General features: G+C 41.8%; 1 protein-coding gene across 1 annotated transcript in view; it reads left to right on the top strand.

Moving 5' to 3' along the window:
* LOC134859009 (ankyrin-3-like) overlaps positions 1 to 18,496 on the top strand; it is a 118,777-nt gene that overhangs the window by 45,498 nt on the left and 54,783 nt on the right. Inside the window, 4 exon segments of the mRNA XM_063875280.1 lie at positions 14,352 to 14,453; positions 14,905 to 15,003; positions 16,814 to 16,912; positions 17,806 to 17,904. Of these exon segments, the coding sequence (XP_063731350.1) occupies positions 14,352 to 14,453; positions 14,905 to 15,003; positions 16,814 to 16,912; positions 17,806 to 17,904 (399 nt within the window).

The raw sequence follows: 18,496 nt of genomic DNA, 5'->3' as shown, positions 1-18,496 counted from the left end.
ATCAGCAGTTGTATTGGAGAATGTGTATCCCATTTCAGCCTCATACTGGTTTCTCCATCGATCATATTCCTCTGCTTCGTGTCAAAGGGTGATCGTGGAGGATTAGAATAATGACCGTTTATTTTAAGCATGTTTAAAGACACCCGTGTGCATGCATTAGTTCAGTTTAGGTCATTCTGTGCATGTTTGTATCCGCCTGCTTGTGTGTGCTTGCTGTGTGGAGGCTGGGGGAGGGGGGGGTTCAGTGGGGACAGATGGCTCGTGGTCTGCTCAACTGGTGTGCTCTGGTGTGGTGCTCTCTGGCTGCCAAAGATCAGGCGAAAAACAGTTACAGCACTCGCACGTCGTTCAGCCCAACTCTACAGTCCAAAATAACACACCTGTTTCTGTTTTATAGGAACCTTTATGAGCTATTAAAATGACATTTACAGATCATTTTGTTTTGTTTCCTTCACAGACTTTATTTGCAATGAAAACCTGGTCTTTTTCTATATTTGTATTTCTTGTTTTAGGATGACAGCATCGTTTTTCACTGGCAGAGAGAGTATTCATTTCCTGCATGACTTTTCTTCGATATTTTATCAGGGGGATTGTCTGCAACTTCCTTTAAAATCATTTTGAGCAACTGTGCACTACTTTAGACTGTAAGTATTTTGTACTTTCCCTTTCTTTCCATTTTGATGTTTTAAAAAGCAAGTTTGAGTCGAATGCTACCGGACACAGAATATGTTTTCTCACTCTTTCTTGCTGAAGTCTCTCCATACAAATGAATACAAACAGATAGTGATGCTGGAGAGCCTCGGGATACATTTATATCTCTGCTGTTGTGTTTTGTGACAAGTGATAATGTGGAAAAGCTTTCAGACTGTCTTTTTCCTCTCCATAAAGAGACTCTCTGCTGGGTTTCAGCACTGACATGATTATCACCACACACACGTACTGTACACAGCTGCAAACACACACATACACCTACTGTACATACAGTGCAATGTATCCAACAGAAACGGGAAATTAAGACAGACTGGCAAATCATCACGAGAGATATCTCCACATTTGATTATAATTTAAAGGTAATCAACCGTGCCCTGTTGAATTTAGGAGCCAGATGGACATTCAGTCTGTCACTCTGTCCAAAGGCAAGGCAAGTTTATTTATATAGCACCTTTCAACATTTGCAATTCAAAAATGCTTTACAAAAATAAAAGACATTAAGAGCATTAAGCCATAGTGTAGCAGAAACACATTAGAGAGAATAGTTCAATTAAGAGCAGAAAAACGAAACATTTTCTTCCTGGATTTAAAAGCTAACCCAGTGGAGCTGAGAGGAAACAAGGAGGGCCTAGAAAAAAGCTTAAGGGACTTCTACATACATAGCGTAGCACAGTCTTTCCCCACACATGCAGACCCACGTAACAATAAATTCTGCTAACATGTAGGCTCAGGAGGGGGGGGGGGTGAAGTCTGTGCACAGTAGGAAAGAGACCAGGAAGAAATGGGAGTCATGTGGATGGATAGAGGCAGTGGAAAGATGGATAGTGGGGAGAAGAAATTGGTAGAGGTGTGAGGAAGAGAGGAAGAGGTGGAGATGAAAGGACCCAAAAGAGTGAGGACAGGAAAGAAGGGGAGGCTTTAAGCGTTTTCACATCAGTCCCTCCATTGGTGCCACTTCTAGTCCAGCTGATATTAATTTGAACCAGTTGAGAGGAGAAATGGGGGTTGATGAAGTGGTTTAATCATTCCCCTTAGCATACTGTTTTAAATGAGACTTGGTTAGCTGCCCATTGAGTTACATAGAGGAAGTAGCAGTGAAGTAGTTTCTTGGAGCAAGATGAATCTCTCCTGTTCCTTTTCTTTCTCTGGATCAGTGGCAGATCTAACAGATACCCAGCTCAAACTGCGACAGAATGAAAAAGTCAGTCACGTGATCAGATTCGTCATGTCATGTATCTCTTCAGGGTGCTTCAACTAATATGACTCCAGGAAACAGAAGAGAGAAAATGAAAGAATTGATCCATGTTCATTTTGCTTGCGAGTGCATTTGTCTGAGTGTGTTTCTGTTTCCGTCCTTGTCCTTTGCCAAGGCGTCTGGATTACAGCGGAAATACTTACAAGTATGTGTCAGTGATGTCGAGTTGTTGAGACTATAATTTTTGTGGACTATTTCAAGCTAACATGACTCCATTAAAGTGGAGGGGGAAGTACGGGAGTTCATTGCTGAGGTTTCTGATATGGAAACCTTTTTTTCTGACGTCTTTCTTAATGGACTGACCTCTCTCTTTGTCACATTTTTCCCACACACTCATTGAAATTCATAATCCGTGTCACATGTACCCCACTCTCTCTCTGTTCCGAGCCACACACACATTTACAGTACAACTCATCTCAATTTCAGCTCCTGCAGCTCGCATATTCTACCCGCTGTTCACACAAGATTGACTCTTATTATTGGGAATAGGCTTTCAGTCCATCTACTGGTTGGTCATTTGCATTTTTATGTCCCATTTCTGTATCACAAAGAGTGAGAAGTCACCCATAAGAAAATGTCTCTGTGGAGGATTGCCTTTTTTGACACAAAGGTGTTTTATGGACTTCTTTTTATAGTCGTTACGTCGACATGGCTTTAGTTCTCTGCGAAATGAATCATGGATTATTGAATTTTCACAAAGGATTGATGTAATTTAGAGTTCCCTTTTATGAAAGACCGATTGAAACTGTGTTATTATTTGAGAATAGGAGAATTTATTGAAGGATAGCCCCCTTATTACCTTCTAGACTTAGTGTTTGGGAACTTATAAAGCAGATATAATCAACATTTTTAAAAGCAACACTGATTTGATGACCATGTGTGATGTGAAAGGGATTGTAGTGATAAACCCACAGAGTAATACAAACCTCATTCTTCAGTTCCCTGTATCCATTAAGCTTTTTAGTATCTGACAGCCTGTTTGTACACTGTACACTACCTGCTCTGCAGAAAGACATAACACCATAAAGGGAATGTCATTAAATCAGAATTACATATAATCTGAATACACAAATATTAGACAAGGGACAAGTTAACCTTATGATCTATACAGGACTCAGGTATAGCATGGCATGTTCAGGTATAGCTATGGACTCAATGACTGTGAAATGTTTTGATCAGCCAAAAATATATGTAGACTAATAAGTTATCTACTTTCATTTCTTAGTGCAGTTGTCTCTGTTTTGAGTTTCTTAGCCTCCCAGAAGATGTGTGACATTGAGGGAAATGTCCCAGAGATACTGTACCTCTGGTATTTTACAATTGTCATGGAGGAGACTGTCCACCAGAGTCCAGTGTTTGACTGCTGAACAGAGTCTGCTGCAGGTCAAACTGAGGCTACAGGAGGAAGAGAGGAGGAGGAGGAGGAGGAGGAGGAGGAGGAGGAGGAGGAGGAGGAGGAGGAGGATGATGATGGTGATGATGAGGAGGATGTCCCTGACTTTGTTTGATTCAACCAAACTTTGGTATGTGTCTTTGGTCTCCTGTCAGTGTTTAGATGTGAGCCCTGTCCTTCTGTTTTTGCCTTCTCTTAAGTGCCTCATATGGATAACCTTCACACTCTCTCTCTCTCTCTTTTACTGTCCCTACTCACTGATTTCTCTTCTACCCTCTTTTTTTTTTTTTTTACCTCTCTCCCCCCTTCTTTGTGTATTTCATCGTCCCACCTTTGCTCTTCTTGAAATTGTTTTGGGGTGACTTGATGTCGGGACAGCTATCGATCGAGCGCGGTGCAGTAGTGTGTAGATTTCACCTGTACAGCTGACGAGTCAGTTGGATGAAATCCAGTACGACTTTCAAGTTTCCCCCCCACGTCAGTGTCAGCAATATTGGGCCTGGCCTTGAATAGTATAGAGACAAATTCATGTGTGCAGCATGAACTGCAGGATTACATGTGGTAATAAAGTCGTATATGATTCATATTTTACAACTGTATGTCATAGCAGCGAGCGCAAAGATGGTAGGCTGCACAATATACATGTTTTTATGTAGTCACGTTGTCATCATGCATGGTAACCATAACGGAAAGGACTATCCTCAGGATTGTTTTGAGTTGGTTGGAAGAGTATGTAGAAACAGTTTTTTATTTGGATCAATCTATGCAATTGCAGATTTCTCTCACATTGTGCAGCCCTACTGTAGAACTTAAAATGTATGATCGTACGTACAGTATATATTTAACTTATCCAAAAAAGTACACATTTTTTTATTAATCCTAACATATAAACATGTATTTGCCAAACTGGGTAGTTCCTGACTGATGATTCCCTCCTTGCTCTAGTTCGATGGTTCACCTATTTTCCTCCTCAAGATCCCTCCCTCCTCTCCTCCTCTTTCTCTTCTTTCTACCCTTCCTCTCCGCTCACTTCCTTTCCTTCTCCCCTCCCTTCCCCAGGGTTTTCATGTCCCCTCTGACAGTGGGGAGCTCTGCCCTTGAGCTCTGTGCAGCAGGAGCAGTAAATATCTGCTGTGTGTTGTGTGTGTGTGTGTTCCCTACAAACACTGAGGATACTCCCCAGAATCAGGCGGATATTTTACAGCTCCTCTGAGAGGGCTGAGCATGCAGGGTATGTTTGTGAAACCAGGAAGGGAAAGCCAGCCGGGAGACAAAAGCACTCGCCCAGAGCCATTTCTACTCCCCCTTCTGAATATATAAGCATAATTTTTAGGATTTAATGCCACAAGCATAATATATTTTGGGAGTAAAGCACTACTTTCAAGAAGTGTAATCGGGCTTTTGATTGGTACTTTGTGGTAAAATGTCTGCACATGATATAGTCAAGTTAGGGATATGTAGTCAGTGCAGAGAAGTCCTCCGTAGACAATAAATCCTTATATGGTTTAAGATTGTCTTAGATTTAGCTATTGTAATATGAAGATATATTTTTAAATAAATGAAACGTCAGTTTTTTCAAGGTTATATAACAGTTAAATGATGTTCTAAGCTAAATTCAGTGTTTTAAAAGCAATACATTAGTCTATTTATTTGGTCAAAACCACCAATAATGACTACATTCAATATCAGATATTGCGAATTCCTATCTAGATATTTTCTCAATTGAATTTCCAGAGAAATCTCTACTAATATATAATAACTGCATGGTGATGAAATGGTCGACTTCATTGAGTTTCCCAACAGAAAACCAGTAGCATGTCTAGCTCAAGTTCAGATTTTAAATAACCATAAAAACGGAAAAAAAGACACTTATGTAAAAATACAATCCTGAAGATTTTCCCATATTGTCCAACTCTCCGTCTTATAGTGTTTCATTGTTGCTGATATCAGCTCAACTTAGCATAGAAAAATACACAAATACCACACGAGAGAAAACTCTGAGATAATTTATGGTTGACAGGCGCTAACGAAAGAATGGCGGAGGTGTGTGTGTGTGTGTGCGTGTGTGTGCGACTGTCAAAAGAGATGATTTTCCATAAGTAGGCTTGACTCCCTTCCTCCTCTGTTGTAACCTCCCGCAGTAGCCATGGTAACCCTGTGGTTTCCAAGGAGTGCTGCTCGCCGCAGTGAGAGTGTGAAGGAGCCTGTGATCCACCAATCACACGTTCAACTCGCCTCCTCTGGTCCAGAGCATCTGTCACTCCCTCTGTCAGCCCGCACGTACACCGTGCTGTCTCTCTCTCTCTCTCTCTCTCTACTTCTGAACACTCTTTATCTCCCATCTGAAAGATGACAGCACTAGAAAATACCCATAATGCAGTGGCGCCATTCCTCTGGAACGGTGACAGAGTGTGGCTGCATGTGACCGACTAATCTGTGCATTTCTGCATATGGTATTAGAGACAGCGATGCCAGAACAACAGCATCCCCGCTATAATTAACACCTATGGGTTTGATACTGGCGAACATTCGTTATCAATATACTGCAAGCTGAGGGAAAGAGTGACACCACAGCGGCGTGTCCCAGAGACATTCCATCAACTGGAAGTTAATGACCACATTTCTTTTCACATCTGCGAAGAGCAGCTTTTCCCCTGACAGCAAAATAATCTCTTTAGCAGAGTAACCTTAGGAATCATGTTTTATAAACAATTCATGCAGCGACCAAGTTCATAAATCACTGTTATTTACAAAAACGTGATTATCATCTTCTTTTTCCACGAGTGACTCAGTGTTTTACTTCCCCCAACCATCAATAATAACAATTTTGTGTTTGACTTCTTTTTCTTTTCTTAGAACAAGATTTACATTTGCTTTTTGCACAGAGTAAGATCTATGAAATATTTGTTTTACTCTGATGTCTGTTTGGTAAATGCAAAACTACAGCCAGCAGCAGGTTAGCATAGCTTAGCATGAAGAGTAGCCTGGCTCTGTCCATACATAACATTTATTATCATGCAATATATACAAAAAGTTTTATCCCACATTTTATGGGCGCTTATATGCTGATGCATTGTGGGAAGATTCCAGCAGTTGTTAATTATATATCCATAAAAATCAACAATTCCTGTTTACTCTAAATGATTTTGTCATCTTCAGATGGTTTAATCAACACATTTCTGACACATAGAGCAAAATGTAACTTGTGGATTTGAATAACCTTTAATTTTATATCTTTTATCTAATAGTGTTTTATTTGACTTATTTTCTTTTGTCTCTATCTTCACTTTTGCTTTAACAATGTCAATTTAGCATTTTTGGAAATGAACGTTAATATACATAACATTAGAATATGTTTCTTTTTGGAGTTTTTTTTAAATATCTCACGACCTCTCAGATTGATCTTGTGGCACCTTAAGGGGGTCCACCTGACCCCAACTGGTCTAAACTGCATTCAGTGACAGGGGGCTGATCTGTTGTGGATAAACAGTTAAGATAAAATGTGTTCAAGAACGCCATACAGCGGTGGGTGGTTTTCTAAGATAAGATCAGATGGTGTGCCACCCACAGGTGCAATAATGAAACGTATAACACGGTTACGGTTGTTATGCTGCATGTTACGCTTCACCTCAGTGTCTTAGATCCCAGATAGAAATCAGATCCAAGCTCTTAATGTACATTCTCCTGGAGAGCACTGGGTACACTTGGCTGGGGCTCAGCTTTGAGAAGGATTTGTGGGGCGAAATCACAGAGGGGGGGGGGGGGGAGCTTCTGATCCTCTCCCAGCTGACTGCATTGGGGCGTGTCTGCTGAGGGGTGAGAGGTGGGAGTACAGAGGGTGTCCCTAATACCAAAGGAAAAGCCCCTAATCCTCTGTTAAAGTGTCCCCATTGACTGTTTGGGGTGGGGGGGGGGGTAGCCCCGAAATAGCGTCTGGTGTTATTGTTATTGTTCTCCCCCCCCAAAAGACACACATAGAGTAACTGCTGCTAACTCTCATGCATTGAGATCCCTGTGGTTTATTTCATGCAACCAGGTAGCACAGCCTGGACAAATCTCACACACACACACACACACACACACACACACACACACACACACACACACACACACACACACACACACACACACACACACACACACACACACACACACACACACACACACTCATGCTGGTCTTTGTTGGGGGAAAAAAGCTGATAAGCAGGATGACAATAAAGAGCTGCTGGTAGAGACCGAGGGAGGAAGGGAGAGTGAGCCAGAGAGAATGAGTGGGAGGGAGAGTGGGTGGGATAACAAGAGATGGGGGGGGGGGGGGTCGAGTCATTTTAGTATTTGTTTCAGCTGCTATTTTCAGTTCTGCCCCTCTCCCTTGTTGCCTCCCCAACCTTGGATATCAAGATCACACTGACACCCACCAGCACCACCTCCACCTCCTCGAGAGTAAATGAAGGTGAGGAAGAAAAGGAAGGAGGCGGAGGAGGGAGAATTTTCAGATATTATGGTAAGTCAGGGCTGCTGCTCCTCCTGCACCCTCCCCGCTCGAAGGTGCTTTTCTGGGGCAGGGGCCAGCTTCTGTGAGGCAGCAGGGATTTACTCTTGTTGACATATTTTTTAGAAAAAGACCGATAGAGAGAGGCAGGGGATTTGCTAAGTGTCCTCTCTGCAGCGTGAAAGACTGCGTGACGCTTTGTTTACTCGCCGCAGAAGAGCTAGACCCGGCATCCTCTCTTTTTTCCCCCCACTCTCGACTCAATTCTTGCCTCCCACCATTCCTCCTTCAGCTTATCGAGCAGACAGGGGAAGGAGCTGTTGTATCCACTCACGTTTGTTGGTGTTGCCTTTTTTTTTTTTACCTGAGCTAGTGGCACCTTGCTGATTCCTCTGAGTGTGATGGATGCCTATGAGGTTAAGATAAGGATAAGTGACTGAGGACTGGTTGGGCTCTGGTTTCTCCTCTTCATTCAGAGGAGCGAGAGAAAGAGGGAGAGAAAGTGAACATGGTTATGGAAGAGGGTGTTGTCTTCCTAACACAAGTGAGTAGTGGATTTATTCCCACGTTTGTAACAGTGTTGTTTATTTCTGAAAAGTTAGCATTTTGTTGTGATTTGGTATTATCCCAATAACAGTGTCAGAGATGTTTTTGACAGAGGTTTTTAATTCAGCGCTGGACCAAACTACGAGATGACCCAGTCCCGTTTCATTCATCATGACTGCGTGTGTGATCATGGAAAGCTGATGTGCTGCATAATAACATGCAGGGGTTTTTCAGTAAACTTGAGGAGGTGTAGAAAGTGAATCACCCATGCACCTGCTGTTTGTTTAATAGAGATTTGTGTTAATGATTGAGGTTGGATACATTTCCCTTTTAGTCAGTATCAGCTTTATTCGAGACATGACATTCAAAGATTTCACTCACTGTTTTGTTTGCTAAGAGTGCACCTCATAAATAGAAATGCAGCTTAAAAAACAAGGACAACAAAGCTGAAAAAGACAATGTTTGCATACAAAAGTCAAATACAGTATAGCTTACAAATTTAGCATACATACGGAAAAAGCGACACCATATATCTTTAAGTCAGACTGTTTTTTGTAAATTGAAATTAAAGGAATGGTTTGACATTTTGGGAATACGGTTATTTGCTTCCTTTGGTATAAAAATACAGATAGACTAATTTTTGCACACAACCAGGCTAGCTGTACCTGTGTTACAGTCACTACGCTTAGAGCAACGCTAACTTACTGTCTCCTTGGTCCTGCTTCATCAATTTTCTCCTTTGACTTAGCATGATAGTAAATAAACCTCAAATTCCTTGAGCATAAAATACCATCTTTTGCCGGTGTAAGCAGGGCTTGTTTGTGTGCCTTATAGGAATTCTCTGGCCAGTATCTTAAAGTAATTTCATTTCACAATCATCTCTCCAGGCCATCAGAGGACATGACACATTGACCGCCTTTCTCCTCCTTGCAGCTCTCCTGGAATGTGTGGTGCTTTCCATCAGCAACAGTACTCCAATATAAACACTTTTCATGAGTTTTGAACGCATAGTATAATATTTAGAGTCCCATTGCAGCTGTGAGGCTAATGTTGTTGCCCTGTATGTACCAGTTTTTACATTTGAAACCAGAGGCTTTGAAATGTATAGATCATGGTTATTGACAACCATTCATTACGTTGCCAAGAACGTGCTTTGCATCCGTTCCTCTTAAAGCCCGAATAATGATTTTCTGGTGACAGCAAAATGGGGGCATTACTTCATCAATAGGGTTGCTATATTTAGCCCTGAAAAAAGACAAAAATGATGATTTAAGAGGAAACGGTTTATGAAGTTTGACTGAGAGATAAATGTGGATGTGGGAGGTTGATTGGCACTGCTGGGTGTTTTGACCCACCGTGGGATGCCCCTAGCTTTGTGCCAGTAGAGCTGTGGAGCTCTGTGTGTTTTGTGCTGTCAGGACAGAAGAGGATGAAGTGAAACAATAGAGCCCAGACAACCATAGTCTACAGCAGTGACATCAACATGTTGTTTGTGTTTGATTGTACACATTATTCATGCAGATATTCTAGGTAAACTCTGTCCTATAGTGTGTGCAGGCATGCATGTGTGGATGCTTTTCTTCTTATACACGTGCGTCCTTCTTAATGCTGCCAGTTTCTGGTTTGTTGCATGCTTGAGTGCCAAAGTGACTCAGGAAACGCCGCCACAACTAGACGATCACTGTTGATGTGATAAGGAGGAGGTGTGCCAAGTATGGATTCAGCAGGAAGGAATCCAAAGGCTCTGGAGCTCCAAACATCATGCCTAGACTGAAGGAACGAAACGAACCACCAAAACAACTGACTGCCCAGCTCATTTTTCAGATTGAATTGTGCACATAGTATGCAAAAAATCAATATACTTATCCTAAAATGTAGGAGTACATGCGTGATTCGTCGAACATTAAACTGCAACTTGCGGATAATACTGCAAATTAAGCTTTAAAAAAAGAAATCAAAAGAAATGATTACTTTGGTTTGGTCGATTTGATCCTAAAGTAGCTTCTGGGACAGATTCTCTTAACAGCACACACTAAAAATGAGTGTTGCATACGCGGTATGCATACTTTATTTTGTGAGGATGCTTACCGCACTTCAACGCACTACTTTTTACATTATCTATTGATCTGAGTATTGCTTTGTCTCATAATGGCCGAAAATATTGGAACATTTACATCCCAGTTCCTCCAAGGTCTTTAAGTGTCTTGTTTCATCTGTCCAAAACCCAAAGTTATTCACGTGAATGTCATGAAACTCTGAGAAAAGCAGGGACATCTCATTCACAAGAATCCAAAAACAGGTTCTTCACCTTCTAAGATTAGCCCTTTAAAGAGCATCTGCAGAAACCAGTCGGTGACCAGAGTGCATTTTTAATTAGAACTGAGATAGTTAATTGTCCTTGTTTAACAGCGACTCACTCGGAAATGAGATGCTTTTTTGACTTAAAGGCTGTAATTGGGAATGCTCCATTCACAGCTTTTCCAGTTAACACGTGTCAGATTCTGTTTCTCTCTCTCTCTCTCTCTCTCTCTCTCTCTCTCTCTCTCTCTCTCTCTCATCCCCTCCCTTCTATCCAACATTAGATTAATGCTTTCCTTCAGGCTTAACCTAGCCTTTAATGGCCCCATTTTCTTTGAACCTCTGAACTGTGGAGGCTTAATGATATTTCTTTGACTAATCTCTCGCCCGTCCTGTGCAACGCTTCGTTCACAAAGACTTCAGGGATCCCTCGTGTTGGGCATGGACGCGAAGCGGATGGCGGGTTGGACATGTTGGTGACTGGTTTCCTCTGCGGGCATTAAGGGATAAATTTGACGAGAGCAATGAATAGTGACTTATGAAGACTACTTAATCTGTTGACACTTAAGCCTGGGTGGATGCAGACGGAGAAGCACAGAGCAGTATGTGAGATGTAAACAAAAAGGCACCTTTGTACAAGAAACCTTTAAAATGCCCTTGGACGTCTTTATTATATATGTTGTGATTGTGTCTTTGTAGTCCATCAGTCCATCATCCGTCCCATTCTGGTGACGAGTTATCTCATAAATTGGTCAAAGGTCAAGGTCAAGGTCACTGTGACAAAAGAAAACATGTTATTGTCTGTAACTCAAGGATTCATACAATGTCCTTCAAATATCTAATAGTATTCATTTGTGATATTCTGGACATAAATATTGTAAACTGCAACTTGTAAGCATAGAGTCTCAAAGTTTTAGTTACAGATCTATTGCACCCATTTCTAAAGTGAGTGTTTTACTTTGGTCACAGTGAATTCTCCTCTTTTATATCTTGATTGGATGATAAAAAAGGATAATACTACAGTTATACATGTCGTGTTTGACTCGCATGATTTTTGATAAGGTATAAAGTGTTTCTCGTGCATGCTGCCTGTTCACAGCTGTGTGACGCACTTGTGTATTTCCATGTAGGAGGTTTAAGAGCGGTAAAGCATCTGGTGACACTCAACAAAGCCTGAGAGTCGCAGGCCAGCTATACACAGCATGACACACACGAGGGTTATGTAATACCAAGGCCACATGCTGCACATATATTGTTATATGCAGAGAATTTGACTTGAGAATTTGACTTGAAGCTAGAACTTATGGTGATCTTCTGGATTGAAGTTGTGCAACTGGCTTTAGTTCATTTAAAGTGTTGGAGAAATTCAGGATTCATAAGGTGCACCTTTATAAATAAGAAAGGTTGGCTCAAGAGCTCCCCCAGAGATTAAACACACAGTAAGATAAAAACATATATAGTAGATAAATATAAACATATAAAACACACATGACAAAAAAGAAAGAAGGTACAATGAATACCCATGTGAAAGTGTAAGACAAATCTTCATTTTATCGTGTTCTTTAATAACACTGCATAAAATATATAAAGATAGTCTTTATACTGTATATTTGAAGAGAAACATGGGGCATTTTACTAAATTGACTTACTCAACTTCTCTCTTTACTGTCCTGGCAAATGGAACAGCTGTTCTTAAGTTAATGTAAACTTTTCGAGAGAGTGTATGAAGTTTCTTGACCGCCATGTTCTCGCTCAGTCTATATTCCCTTCTTACTCGCATGTTTTCTCACCATAAAGACGTTGTTGAATTTCTCGAGAGCACCACTTGTAAACAAAACTCTCTTTGATTCATGACTTACCATACCATGTAAACATGAGGGGAAAAACAAAAGGATCGTAGAATAAGTGCAGAGGGTTTACTTCAGTGACGGTGTGGAGGGAGGACACTGTGATGACAGAGAGCTGCTGGCTGGGTTTGGATTGGACGGCAGCAGAGTGCTTTTCACAGGTCAAGGACGCTCTTACTGTCCATGAACAGCAAATTGTTAAAAGAAAAGTGGTCTTTTATTCTGTTGATGTATAATGTATCATTGATTTGTATTAAGATGACGATCAGATTGTCTTTTTTGATTTGTTTATTTGGGTTGCTGTTGTATTTCTCTTATTCTAGTCGTGAACCAGCAGAAAAGACCACAACACAATCTCCTCCACATGCAGAAAATAATCCTCATGGTTCAGGCGCTGTGCCAGAGATACAGCGTGTTGTATCAGGACTTTTCTCAAGGCCACAAGAACATAGATATCATTAGTGCTATCAAACGGTTCCCTGGGGGGGTTGAGGGTATGGAAAAAGGAAGGAGAACATCTCTAGATGATGTGAACTCTAGCTTAATGGTTTCTTGTAATCAGGAAATGACCAGTTTCCAGTTAAAGCCGTTTCATCTGTTTGTTTGTGCTTGAGCGCCCGTAGACACACACATGTTCCTCTCACAGTGGAACTATCTGATGCTGGATGTCTTGTTCACTCACATTCTGGCTTTGGGTCAGATCCCTCTGTGTTTGTCAGAGTTATTTCTGTCAGAGAGGGAGGCGGGAGTACAATGTTGGATAACCGCTCTTACTGTTTGTCCCTGCCGAGTTGATCCTACAGTACGTGTCTCTGGACGAAAGGCTAAATTTAGCAGGTCTGGGCTTTTGATAATTCAGGGGAATTTGGCTTTTTGAGCCTCGGTTATAAAGCAACATATCACAGCTTCTCTCCCCCCTCCTCTCGGCTGTTCAAGTGCTGAGTTTTACAAAAAGCTCTTTGCAAGGCTGTGCGAAGAAGGATGACAAAATGTGCAGAGTGTGCTGTGTGTCATTTCATGTCAAACCAAATGTCCTAGGAGCTAACATGCACCCGTAAAGAAACAAAACCTCCCTCCCACTCTTCTTCTTCTTCTCCTCTTTATAGCTTTCTCCATCTCTTTGTCTGCCCTCATCTTCTTTCAATCCCCCCTGCTCGCTTTCACCTCGTCTCACACACAAATGCACGTGCACCCCACATTTGTTATAGAGGCAAAAACACGCTTGCATCATCATTTTTTATTTTGGAGTGCAAAGCCCTATTTCTGTAGTGGTATAAAGGACATCCAAGCAGAATGGAGAAGGCTCTGCTTCTGGTAGCACGGCGACACCACTGTTTCACTGGTGGATTCAGAGGAAGTCTCTGAGGCAGCTGCGTCAACCACCCGGTGACTGAACTTCCTACCTTTGGGAATCAGAGACATTTGGATTTACTAAAGCTGGAATAACAGGCCGACGGGATCTGGTCCATGACGGAGGATGACGTGAATGGTTGGCATGATGTGTGGCGGCTCTGCTGCTTTTCTCACGGATTTTCTTTTCGAGATGTTTAGCGTTGTGTTGTTCTGAGACACCAGTGGACTTTATATCGATTTTAACGAGACGATGGACCATCTGTTTGTGTGGATTGTGGCTTTGTTGTTTCCCCTGTTACAATGTTTTGTGGATGTCTGAGCAATTATGACAGAGTTCTATCTGGTACAGTAATATTTTATCATTTGTAGCTGCCTTTGTTCTCTTGCACGCCTGATCGTTGCAGATGAGCATGTCTGACATACTCACCTCCTTTCTCTTTGTTTTCTTTTCTCCAGTCTGACAGCAATGCAAGTTACCTACGAGCTGCCCGGGCAGGGAACCTTGAAAAGGTCCTTGACTACCTCAAGACAGGTGTTGAGATCAACATTTGCAATCAGGTATGTCCTTTGATGCTCTTAGTAAGTCTCTAAAATGTTCATGTGAGTGCCTTTACTCCTTGGTTTTAAAGAAGAATATTATCTTCTGTGTGTGTGTGTGTGTGTGTGTGTGTGTGTGTGTGTGTGTGTGTGTGTGTGTGTGTGTGTGTGTGTGTGTGTGTGTGTGTGTGTGTGTGTGTGTGTGTGTGTGTGTGTGTGTGTGTGTGTGTGTGTGTGATTGTATGTAAGTGTGCCTGATACACTTAATAGACCCCTCTACACACATTATCATGCTACCACGTACTGCTGCATCAGCTGCTTTTCAAATGTTAGGGCTCAAGGGCTCAACTGAGCAGGCAGGATCATCCTCTACATGGGATGTTTTATGATTTTTAACCCATCTTTTAAGTTAACATTTCCTCGCAGTGTATCCTGGAGCTACATAAACCCCACTAATGTGTTCCTTCCTCAGAATGGTTTGAACGCTCTTCATCTAGCCTCCAAAGAGGGGCATGTTGAGGTAGTCGCTGAGCTGCTGAAGCTGGAAGCCGCTGTGGATGCGGCCACGAAGGTAAGACTAACCCCCCCGTCACCTAACACGTTTATGGAGGACTGTATTTGTGTCCAGGACAGAACAGGGCTGCACTCTGGGATCAAACAGCATGCAGCTACAGTTCAACTACTGTAAGCTTTCAGCCTTCGTTTAAGGTTTAACATTGGATCAATATTTAATGATCCCTATGGGGACTGCTACTGGAATAACGTACGATGTTAATGTCTGAATGAAGCTAAAAAATATATATCTAATACAGAAAAAGTAGGCAAAAGCTTAGTATTTTAAGTACTGTTAAATCTGAATTATTGTATTTTTCTTGGGTGGAAGGTCCCCTCCTTTTAAGCGCCTTTACTCTGCTGCTAAAACGAGTTGGAAACATTATTCAGATATGAGCCCAGAAGGCGTTCACTCCCATTTAGTCGTCTGGTTCAGCCCCTCTGCCTCAGGCCACATGCCTAGTGCTGACATAAACAGAGAACACAATGAAATATTCAAGATCAGGGATTAAATCTCCCCAATTAAAGCCCCTCTCTATTGTGACCCTGAGGATGCCGAGGGATTAGTTTGAGATTTTGGGAATCCACTGCCTCCGCCTTTACGCCTATCAATTCAGTGCTTTACGTAGCCGATGGAGACAATTAGGAAGGCAGTGGTGTCAAGGGCACATAGATTTAGAAACACAGTGTGTCACATTCAGGCTGTTTGAATGCTCAACTTAATTGTGTATGTGCCCCTTTACTGCTGTGCTGCTCTTGTTGTGGCATTGTCTTCAGTTCATTAGCCCTTTAGCAGCTTCATAACAAACGCTGCTCTCGCACCATGTTAAGACTGTCAGAGAGAGTCTCCTTCAACTCTTTTTAAAAAGCTTCTGGGGCTGAAGAGTGTGTTGTTTTACTGGATTGCAATATATTTATGGAGCCTTTTCATTGTTTTCGAGTCTACTCCCATTTTTCTTTTAAGCTGGGTGTTCATGATGCATTCTGGGTAGTGCTTTCTACAGTGCTCAGGTTTTGCACAAGACGTAGAGAAATGTTCAGGGTTGGTTGATGTAGCAGGACTTTGTGACATTTTGAATTAACATGTTGTTCTTTAAATCACTTGTCTTTTACTGTTTAACCATTTAAGCAATTATACCTATACATGGATCACATAGTACAGGTAGATTATTCAAATCAAAGGAACGTTAAACCTTAAGGTCTTCTTAATTATTGACTTAAATACTGCAGAAATAGAAAGAAAGAGCTGTTTAGAGTTTCTCTATTGATTATTACAGGAGATAATAAACTACTTTAGGCTCAGTAAAGCACAAGCTCTTGTCTTTAGCTACAGTTTAACAGATTTTTCAGACTTTAATCTACCTTGTGCCTGAACAGATATGGCTTTTTAGTTTTTCTTGCCACAGTTTACAGTGCATGTGACAGGTGATCACTATTGTGAACTCTGCACTTAATAACAGAGCCCAGTTTCAGGCAGCCAGGAGAAATGCTGGGGGTTGAACCTGCCTTAACAAGGTTCAGTACGTGTTCATAAAATGCCTCCTGTAGTTTTATTTATGGCAGCGGCTTGGCGAGAGCTCACTTATGTTCAGGACGTGGGGCATCGGAAGTGACACATTGTTGGCAGAGCGGGCAGGGAGATGCCAGACCTGGAACGCCAGCGATATACAAAAATCTGCTCAGGGGTGTGAGGGGATTCATGGGGCACTTAGATACTGAAATGAATACATACAGGCTATAGCGGTAAACAGTGACGCACGCTAGCAATATGATTGGACAGGTGCTGCAGAGCTTAACACACATTCCTGTGGTTGTTCTCTGTAATCCAGAAAGGAAACACTGCTCTGCACATAGCTTCGCTTGCCGGCCAAACGGAAGTCGTCAAAGAGCTGGTCACAAATGGAGCCAATGTCAACTCGCAATCTCAGGTGGGTCACACACACTCACACACATTTACACAATGTCAAAGTGACAGCGAGGTGCTGTTGGTCTGAAATACCCTAGATGCAACCACAGTGCTGCGATGCATACATTTGTTTGAGTGATACTGTATCATGGAGTCACTGACGCTGAGGGGAGTCACTCAGTGGAAAGATCCTCTCTGGCATCACGCCAACTAGGCCTCTCAGGAAACTGATGTCCTTGCATTTTACATTTAACTCTCTCAGATCAAGGTGAGAGGATGGATTTCAAGCACCTTCTTTCTCTCTGGTCTTATCAAACCCTTAAGCAGCCAATAGAGATGTAACAGCAACCAGGGCTGCAAAATACGATTATTTTATTTTGGTTCAATTTATCTTTTTGTGTAAAGATTACTTGTTTGGTGTTTAGTTTCTCAAAGTCAAGGTGTTGATGTTCAGAAAAGTCTTGTTTTATCAGTCAAAACCCAAGCATTTTCAGTTTGATATTGTATAAAACACAGAAAAACATAACAGATCTGTATTATTCAACAGCATTATTGATCCTTTTTTACACATATTTGAAATAATTACTTAATTAAATATCAAAATAGGTGACATAATTTTCCGGTCTATTGACAAAATAATACAATTGACAATGAGATCTTTTTTTTCTGGGATCTTTAACCCCACTGATAGTATTTAATATATTTGATAGTGTAAGTGTTATCAATAAAAGCATAGAGGGTCATTTTACATTGTATTTAGTGTATTTTAATCCTAAATTTAATATATAGAAATGAGGTAAAATGAGGAATAATACCCAGTATCTGAAATTACAACAATACACCATACATCCATTTGTAGTATAAATATTAACTCATTTGTAAATGTGCATGTTTTGATGTCCATGTTTTCTGCAGAATGGCTTCACTCCTCTGTACATGGCCGCCCAGGAGAATCACCTGGAGGTCGTACGGTTCCTTCTGGAGAACAGCGCCAGCCAGAGTATGGCCACTGAGGTACTGTACAAGTGTGTATGTATTATTGTGTGTACATATGTAAGTCTTGTGTCCACCCCAATACGGGTACAGTATGTCTGCATTTTCTCTGCTTCGGTCATGTGTGGTCTTTACATCTGTTGTACTAACCACCTTCATCTCCTCCTCTCTGTCTCCTCCCGACCCCACTCACTGTGTCTCCGTTTGTCCTCCTGTCTCGATGTCCTTTCTGTCTCACATTCTCACTCTGTCTGCCTCTCTGTCTTCACACCATCCTCTTCTGCCTGTCCCTTCTCCTCTTCCCCTCCTCCCTCCTCATCTCCTCATGAGGGACTAGGCAGAGCTCCATTGATTGGTAGTGTATGGTGGTGGAGGCAGAGTGACCTTGAGTGGGTCACAGATGAGGTCCGCTCCGCTCGCTGCCTCTCCTCCACGGCTGCTGCTGCTGCCGCTGTTACTTCCCTGATTTACGTTGCGCAGCCTGTGGAACCCATACACACATACTTATCAGTCACCACACGTACACACACACAAAGCACGTGCACATACAGAGATAAATAGCTGATGGAGCTAATGGAATAGCCCTTCTTCAGTCCGCTGGTTTACATGTAAG

Source organism: Eleginops maclovinus, chromosome 22 (assembly GCF_036324505.1).
Source record: "Eleginops maclovinus isolate JMC-PN-2008 ecotype Puerto Natales chromosome 22, JC_Emac_rtc_rv5, whole genome shotgun sequence".
Taxonomy (NCBI): Eukaryota; Metazoa; Chordata; class Actinopteri; order Perciformes; family Eleginopidae; genus Eleginops; species Eleginops maclovinus.
The sequence above is the reverse complement of the archived record's forward strand: the minus strand, read 5'-3'. Positions and strand labels throughout refer to the sequence as shown.